The sequence below is a fragment of the Gossypium arboreum genome, chromosome 13 (genome assembly GCF_025698485.1).
Source record: "Gossypium arboreum isolate Shixiya-1 chromosome 13, ASM2569848v2, whole genome shotgun sequence".
Taxonomy (NCBI): Eukaryota; Viridiplantae; Streptophyta; class Magnoliopsida; order Malvales; family Malvaceae; genus Gossypium; species Gossypium arboreum.
The window spans coordinates 93,855,758-93,865,099 of NC_069082.1; the positions used below are offsets into that span (position 1 = coordinate 93,855,758).

The window sequence follows — 9,342 nt, forward strand, 5'->3', positions numbered from 1 at the left end:
CAAATGTTGATTTGTCAATAGGGTAAAGTTGAATGTCAAGTGTATTAAGGATTTATACTGTCAGTGATGATATTGAAATGATAATGAGATAAGGTTATTATGAATTTCGTATCGAGATTCCCTCATCTCCAGAATAAGACAGATGCTAACTAGGTTGCTGTCGAGCATTTGACGGAATTCACATAATTATTTCAGTACGTACGGATTTCTTATTTATTAGAGTTAGTCGAGTTATATGTTTCTAGGGCAGTTAGCTTCCATAAAGTGTCAGTCTCTGTTATTTTCGGATAAAAAGGGTTATATCATGGCTATGGAAAAAGCTACAGAAAACTCTGAACACAAGGCTGAGTTGAATTGTAATTTTATTAAAAAAGTGAAAGTAATTCATGAAAGTTGAAAACAATTTCAGATCGACATAAAAGTTATATAGATTTGAAATTTAAAGATATTGGATTTCAGATCGATGACAAGGTGTTTCTGAAAGAATCGCCTCGAAGAGGATTATTCGATAAGGTTCAGGAAATTTCAAGAAAAGATGCCAAACCTTTTTTCTGGTAAGATTTTCGGGGACGAAAATCCCTAAAGGGGGGAGAATTGTAATGGCCCGATTTTGGGTCTAGTCAGAACAGTGGTTTTGGGACCACAAGTCCGACATAGAAAATTGTGTTTTTATTATATTTTTATGGTCTACATTTTTATGAAATTATTTTGTAAAAATTTTGTTCGAAAATTTTAACGTGTGGGCACTTAATTTAGTCAAAAGGACTAAATTGTAAAAAGTACAAAAGTTGAGTTCTATATGCCAGAGGTGTCCAATTGTTATGAATTTTTAAATTGAAGGTCTTTAAATGGCAATTAGACCATTGGATAATTTTTTGGACAACAATGAACATGAAATAGGTGAAATAGAATATTTTTAAGTTAGGGGCATTTTGGTCATTTAGTAATTAAAATGAGTTAAAAACAAAATTAACAGCCAATTTTTGTCCATCTTCAACCCCTTGGCTGAATTTCACATGAGGAAGACATAGGTAGGGTTTTTCAAGCTTCCAAGCTCGATTGTAAGTCCATTTTAGCCCCGTTTTTAATATTCTTTACATTTTTGAGATCCTCGTAGCTCGGTTTAGCTATTTCCACCATTATTTTGAGCTAGGGTTTGTGATTAAAAATTTACCCATGGGTGGCATGCATGTGTTTTGATGTTTTATGGAAGAATATGAAAGTTTAAGGTGTTACAGTTGCTGAGGTGATGTGTATAGGAAAGGAAAATTGGCTTTATGTTATAGTGAGGTTATGCTTGGTTGTTTAACTTAAAATGTTCAGTAAGTTTAAGTTTCCTTGATACGAGCTTACTAAACACTAGTTTCTTATGTTGTTTTCTCTGTCATGCAGATCATCAGAAAGCTTGACTATTTGGAATCTCGTCAGAGCACCATCACACTATCCATATGTTATTTTGGTAGTTTTTGTAGTTTTAGTTATTGGTTATAAATGGCATGTAATAAGAGTTTATTTTATGCTAATTACCAATGTAATGTGGTTTAAGTTTAATTGTCTATATGTCTTAATGTTGGCTATAAATGTATATGTAAGCATGAGTTTTGGTCACTTGTGAATGCCTTGTGATTTAGATGGCTTTTGGTTCATATAAGTGTAAATGAAATGGTTATACGGTAGATGTGTGAGGTAAGTTTAAAATATGAAATTATGGCATTGAGTTTGAGTTTGAGTTGATTTGAATATTTTCATGTGGTACTAATGAGGGTACATTTGTTGGTTGATAGAAATAGGTTGTATATGTGTGATTTTGGCATGTTTTGGTCTTGTTTTAATGAATTATTGAATGGGTCTAAAAGTTAGCTAATGGTATACTTGTGGCCTAAGAAACATTTTCGGTAAACTTGATTTTTAAGGTACATTTTGGTACACAGCACCTGAGACACGGGTTGTCACACAGCCGTGTGTCACACATGGTCTATTCACACGGCCGTATGTCTTTTTAAGTTTCAGGTGCAGGTTTCACAAGGTTTGAGACACGGCCGTGTAGCCCTAGTCAGTGAGTTACACGGTTTGGGAACACGGGTGTGTGGATTAAACACACGGCCATGTTTTTAGCCGCTCGAGCTAGCCTGTGTCACACGGCCTGCCCACATAGGCATCTGACCCATGTTTTAAAAAAATTCAAGTTTTTCCTGAAATTTATGTTTTGGTTTATTTTGATTCATGATTGCTTTTAAGTTGTTTTTAGGGCCCCGAAAGTTAGATTTAAGGCCTAAATAAGTATGTTTTCTATGATTGGAATGAATTATTGGTAATTATACTTAAGTTGAATTATTTGTTTCAGATTTAAAGTTAAAGGTTTTATTTTGTACAGTAACGCTTTATAAACCATAATCCGGCGACGGAGACGGGTTAGGGGTGTTACAAGATTGTTCTTTATGTGCCTCCTAATTCCAACTTGCTTGTTAATCGAACTCAACATCTCGACTTATGATAATCCTTCCATTGTTTGGGTTGTACAACTTGTAGCCTTTGGAGTTTGAGTCATAGCCAATGAAAACAAATTTTAAACTTCAACCATCAAGCTTCGATCTTTCTTGGTCGAATACATGTGCATAGGCAATGCTACCAAACACCCGTAAATGTCTAACATTTGGCTTTCTTCCACTCTGTAACACCCCGTACCCGAGACCGTCGCCGGAGTCGGACACGAGGGGTTAACGGGCTTAATCCACTTACTTGCACAGTTCATTTTAAAATTTCCAAACAATGGCTAATCGTGTCACCGTCACCTTAAAAATCATATCTTGAGTTCCAAAACTCGAAAATCAGTTTCGTGATTTTTCCCTGAAACTAGACTCATATATGCATCTAAAAATTTTTTTCTAGAATTTTTGGTCGGGCCAATTAGTACAGTTTATTAGTTAAAGTCTCCCATGTTACGTGGATTGACTACATCGACCTTTGCACATTACGACTTGGATATCTCCCTGCATGTGATTCAATATCGATGCCGTTTGTTTCTACAGAAACTAGAATCGAAAAGGAATCTGTACGTATATGGCATGGCTTCTAATTATCTCTGGTCAATTTATAATGAATTTCCAAAGTCGGAAGAGGGACTCAGCCGTTCTGGCCCTGTCTCACGAAAACTTAAATATCTCTTAACATACTGTTCATATGATTGTTTCGTTATTTTCCTATGAAAATAGACTCGTCAAGGTTCATTTACATAATTTATTCACTATTTAATTCCATTCCTACTATTTTTAGTGATTTTTCACATCCACGTCACTGCAATTGTCAAGATCTGTCTTTAAGGTAGGCTTTACCTATTTCATAGTTTCCATGATTCAACTAGCCCTTTAACATAAATAGCACAAAATATGATCATGATTAATCATCCCAATGGCTAATCGCTTCCAAACATTTCCATACCTCTTAATGAACAACATACAATGATTATAATACCATGCCCAAAGTATACTTAAGCCATTTTCGCATGGCTATCCAAATTTACACAAAACCGAAAGGTACATGACCTACAATAAAAGGGTAGTCCTATACATGCCATTTCAAAGTTCAACCAAAAATATACCAAAAGGAGCTTTGATAGTGTGGGTGACTTCGACTTCAAAAATCCCGAGTCCGATAGTGAAGAACCAAAATCTATAAAACAGAATCAAAGAAACGGAGTAAGCATTTAATGCTTAGTAAGTTTGAGTCATGAATTTAGACACAACCAAAGTATAGCATTCATGTAGCTAAATGATAATTTCATATGCACAAATTCTCAATATCATACTTACTTCACATTACCAACCCTTACATTCATACACAAAGATCAACTTAGCCAAAGGCCTAGTAGCTCATTTATCAACCGAGCGAATACTTATTTGTAAGGGCTCAACTAATTCAAAGCACATACTGAAACATACCTCATTGTTGAGATTCTACAAGCGTATTAGCTGAAATTTTTACAGCAAGATCAATCATTCCGAATCACGTACCTTGAATTTAACCGATATAGCTACTGTTCAAATGCCTTCGGACATAGCCCGTTATAGTAACTCGCACAAATGCCTTCGGACTTAACCCGGATTTAGTAACTCGCACAATGCCTTGAGCTTAGCCTGAAATTAGTAACTCGCACAAATGCCTTCGGATCTTAGTCCGAATTTAGTCACTTAGCACAAAGCCTTCGGGACTTAGCCCGGACATCATTCGAATAACCATGCACATTTATCAATAAATCATGACACATTCGTATTTCATTTTCGTTAGCAAAACTCTAACACAAGGCACTTATCACACTTGCAATTTTGGCTCAATAGCCACACACACAAAGAGCATGATTTTGATTTGCTTAAAACATGATCTAATCAAATCATAATCTAAGTTCCGTTACTCGAAAACTTACCTCGGATGTTGTCGAACGGCTTCAACGGCTATTCGATCACTTTTTCCTTTCCCTTATCCAACTGTGGTCCCCTAAGCTCTTGAGCTAATTCAAACAAATTTAACTTATTAAAGTCTCATTTTGCTAGCTTATGGCCGAATATGACAAGGAGTTTGATAGGTCATATGGCCACCTTTTAGCTCAAATACACAATGATCATACACATTTTTAATCACATCAAGCAATTTAATACAATTCATTCAAACATCAAAAGAGAAGCTCAAGGTACTTAGCCCATATATACATTAGACATTAGAGTCACATATGTACGAAATCACGAATCGAATTCAACATACTAGCTAATATTTCCCCTTAGCGAATTTTCTAAGTCAAGCTAAAGCCATCAATAGGCTACCAATGGCCGAACATACCCATCAACTCATGTACTCATTCATGTGGCGAACATACACATCTATGCTAAGGCCGATTGCAACACTTAATACATTCTACAAGTATGGTCACTTGTATTGACTAAACACCATTTGTTTCAAGTTCAAAACTTGGCTAATACACATATATACACTATTAAAGCATCCTCTCCTTTACACTAATTCAACACATGCATTACCCATAATTTACAAAATTATATTCGCCTTAGCACACAACTTGCTAGCCGATTCTTCTTCATCTAGCAACTAATGCACATACGAGCTCATTTGTTAGACTCTACTTCATCTAAAAACAACCTTATTTCTCTTCTATTTCCTACCATGGCGAATGCATCACAACACCTTACCATTTCAATTTTGGTCATGGTTGAACAAGGAACTTAATGTCTCACTCAAGGATGCTAAAAGGAGATTCAAGAGTTATCAATCCACCATCACATGCATCATTACAAGCTTCACTTTTAGCATGCAAATAACATCAACACAAATCCACCTTAGCCGAATATCATCTCCATGACATAGTAAAGATTTGAACCATGGGCTAGTTAGAACTCAAGCTAACAAAAAAACATGCATGAATCTCATGGCACAACATCAAACTTACCTTCACCTAGCTACAAGCATGGCGAATCTCTTCAACATTTCCTCCCTTCTTTCTTTTGAATTTTCGGTCAAGAAAAACCAAAGAACACAACTTGTTTTTCTCTCTTCCTTAGAACATTCGGCCAAGAGCTGTGAAGAAAGATGGACACTTTTTTTTTCTTGTTTTCTTTCTTACACTCACGGTAATGGGGAGGGGGAGAAACAATCTCTCCATTCTTTTCTTTTTTTCCATTTCTTTATTACTAACTTTAGTTTATTATTTCCTCCCATGATGCACCAACACAACATGTCTATGACATGTTTTGCCCATCATCCTTTGTCCACCCTAATGTCATGGCCGGCCACTACTAGATGGGGGGAGGAATTGACATGCAAGTCCCCCCTTTTTTAACATGCACAAATGGGTCCTTATGTTTTGATCTATCACATTTCAAAAGTGTCACACATAAGTCCTATTGACTAAATTCACATGCAATTTACTAAATCGAAGCTTAAAATTTTCACACATTTATTTTAGACAATAAATATCATATTCAAATAATTTAGTGACTCGGTTTAGCGGTCCCGAAACCGCTTTCCTACTAGGGTTACTTTAGGGCTGTCACACACTCTATGCTTCTTGAGGTGTTAGACAATTCATGTTCTTTGTTGGCGAGCGGCTGGACAAGTAAACTGGACAAAAAAAAAAAAAACTTCGGCCCAAAATTCGTTGGGCATATTCTTTGCTTCAACATACATCTAGCTCTGTAAAGAGTAGTTCTATTTTTTCTTTCCGCTACACCATTTTGTTGTGGCAATCTAAGCATCGTTAAAAGACGACGAATTCCATGTAGTTTACAAAAAATCATTGAATTAATTGGAATAAACTCATTGAATTGATTGGAAGTGATTTTGCCTCCTCTATCAAACCTTAAATATTTTATCTCATAGCCACTTTCCATTTCAACAAGAACTTTGAAAATTTTAAATCCAACAAAGGCTTCAGATTTTTGCTTTGAGAAGTAAACCAAGCCTTTCTACTATAATCATAATAAAAAAACAATAAGTATTTACTTTTACCAAATGATGGCAGATTGATTGGTCCACACACATCGATATGAGGAAGTTGAAGAGGCTTGGTTGCTCTTGATGTTGCTTCTTTCGGGAAGCTTGATCTCTTACATGCTTGCTTAGGAGACACACCTAACACAATTGATTAGGATGGCTAATGTTTGGAATTCCTTTAACCATCTTTTCTCCGAGAACTTTGAGTGCTCCAAAATTTAAGTGGCCAAATCTCATGCGCCAACACCATGCTTCATCCTTCACACTAGCCTTCAAGCACTTTGCTTCAATTGTCTTGAGATTTAGCATAAACATTCTATTCTTTGACATGGATACTTTAGCAACCAAGTTGGCATACTAATATCTAAGCTAAAGGAAACAATCTTTCATGTGAATTTCATAACCCCTTTCAAGGAGTTGTTCCAAACTCAAAATATTGCTTTTTAACTTGGGAACATAGTAAACATTGGTAATAAGGCTATGGCCACCATCCTTTAGAGAAATTAGAATGGTACATTTCCCTTGGATTTGGACTTTCAAAGAGTCTCCAAATAAAACATTGCCTCTAACCTTCTCATCAAGCTTCACAAAAGCCTCTTTGCATCTGCACACGTGATTGCTTACTCCATTTTCAAGATACCATATGTTTGCATCATTGCTTTCTTCATTCTTATGTGCTAGCAATAAAGTTGGCTCTTCAACATCTTGTTGATTTTTAATGAAATTGACATTCTCTTTGTTTTTGTTAGAATCATTTTGGCATTCTGAATAAAAATAGTCAAAATTATGACAATTGTAACATTTAATACTACACTTATCATACCTCCTTTCATTTGATCTTCGATAATTACCTCTTCCTCTTCCTCTCGCTCTTCCACAATTTCTAGTTGATGGGCTCCCATTATCGTTGTTTCTATTTTCACAATCACCTATTTCACGCCCTCCTTGGCCATAACCTCGTCTGTGACCTTTTTGTTTGTTTTCTTCTCGACAATCTTTCAAAAATACCTTGGCTTTGAGAGCTTATTATAAGGACTCGTCTTGTCTCCTCTTGAATTTGTCTTATTGTGCTTGCAACTTACCCATTACTTGTTCAATAGTCATAGAGTTTAAATCTTTTGACTCAATGACACAAGCTACATAATCAAACTTTGGAACAAAATAATAAAGGATCTTGTCAATAACACGAACCTTTTCTAAGGTATCTCCATATCTCTTCATTTGATTAACAATAGCCAACACCCTTGAATAATAGTCCAAAATTGAATCGGTTTCCTTCATCTGTAAAGCTTCAAACTCACCTTGTAATACTTAGAGTTTAACCTTCTTCACTTTGTCAACTCCTTGAGAGAAATTTGCAAAATCTCCCATGCTTCCTTTACGGTGTTAGCATTAGCCGCTTTCACAAATATCGATTCATCCAAACATTGATGGATGAGGATGAGGGCTTGTTGATCCTTCTTCCTTGTCGTTGCCAAGACATCCCTATCTTGTTGCAACAAAGATGCCTCGTCTTAAGGAAAATCATAATTATTTTATATGATCTCCCAAACATCTTGTGAGCCAAGTAGAGCCTTCATACGAAGGCACCAATTTTCATAGTTATATTTTGTAAGACGAGAAAATTGAAATGGAAACATTCCATTGTTGGCCATCTTCTTTCAATATCAAACCAAGTTTTGAATACCACTTTGTTAGAAGGAGGTGGAAGAGAAATAACCTTTAGGAAAGAATGAACTCACTTTGTATTGAATTTTGTTTTCTTTCACTTTCTCTTACCATGCTTCATCACATACAACTATTTATATAATTGTTGTAAGTGACTATTGAGTTCAACACATTCATGTATCCGAGTTAAGTACATGCATGAATACTAGATACATGTTCTCTAAATACATTCATTAAATACAAGTACACGTAAGTAATAAACAAGTATATTTTAGAATATTACAAATTATAATATTCAACACTTCCTTTTCTCACTTTCTATAACTTCTTCCTTATATGCACCTTTGAACCAAACAAAACCAATGAAAATTTGATATATTTGACAGATTTCCTAACATTTTATAAAGAACTTAAAGATGGTTAAATATGCAATATTAAGTTTAAATTTTAAATGAGTAGGATATGAGGTGGATGTAAGTAATACTAATATGCTTATGTGGAATATCAAGATTGAAAAAAAGGTTGCCTTACTTTTCATCCAACTTTTAACAATACAATGACTAAAATTTTAAAATTTAATAAAATAAATTAATAATTAAAATAAAAAAATTAAATTTGAATGACTAAAATAAAACACACAAAAAAATAGATGACAAATAGTATAATTTATCCTACTTATTTTTCTGAGCTAAAATGGTTGTAAAAATTCCAAGAGCTATCGAAACACCTGGTCCCCCTTCCATATATGCAAGCGTTAACCAAACACTTTGTTACGCTTACTATTTTCTCATCAACAAAGTCTGAAGTGAAAACAATTCAAATCGAGCCAAAATGTTGTTGCTATACTGTAACAGAGATCAAATGAAATGATATATATACACTTGTATATCAGAAAAGTGCAGCATAAAGAAATGCTTTTAAGTTGTAGATACGACTTTACTGAATCTAAAAGTGGCATACACATGTATTACTTACAAGACTACACAACTTCAAAGGTTATTAAAGAAAAAGCTGATCCTTATGTTTCAAGACACTAAATTCCAACTCTCAAAATGACTCTTCCATTGAGGTTTTGGAAATAACGTGAAAGGAAGTGGTCAGCCAAGTGTCAGGTCCCAAACCCAAATTTATTAAAACAAGTTAAACACGAAACATATTTGTGAATTGGGACATTTAAAG

General features: G+C 34.9%; 1 protein-coding gene across 1 annotated transcript; it reads right to left on the reverse strand.

Moving 5' to 3' along the window:
• Positions 1 to 6,864: 6,864 nt before the first annotated feature.
• LOC108454971 (uncharacterized) lies at positions 6,865 to 7,397 on the reverse strand. Its single transcript, XM_017753608.1, has 2 exons — positions 7,319 to 7,397; positions 6,865 to 7,259 (listed from the first exon to the last, which is right to left on the reverse strand). Exons 1-2 carry the CDS (start codon positions 7,395 to 7,397, stop codon positions 6,865 to 6,867), a joined length of 474 nt encoding a protein of 157 aa, XP_017609097.1.
• Positions 7,398 to 9,342: the final 1,945 nt, after the last annotated feature.

Excerpts from the sequence above, each read along its gene's own strand:
- LOC108454971 (XM_017753608.1), bottom strand. The coding sequence starts at position 7,397 with ATGGGAGCCCATCAACTAGAAATTGTGGAAGAGCGAGAGGAAGAGGAA. Across the intron at positions 7,260-7,318 it reads CGAAGATCAAATGAAAGGAG|AATGCCAAAATGATTCTAAC; the intron begins GTATGATAAGTG and ends ATTTTTATTCAG.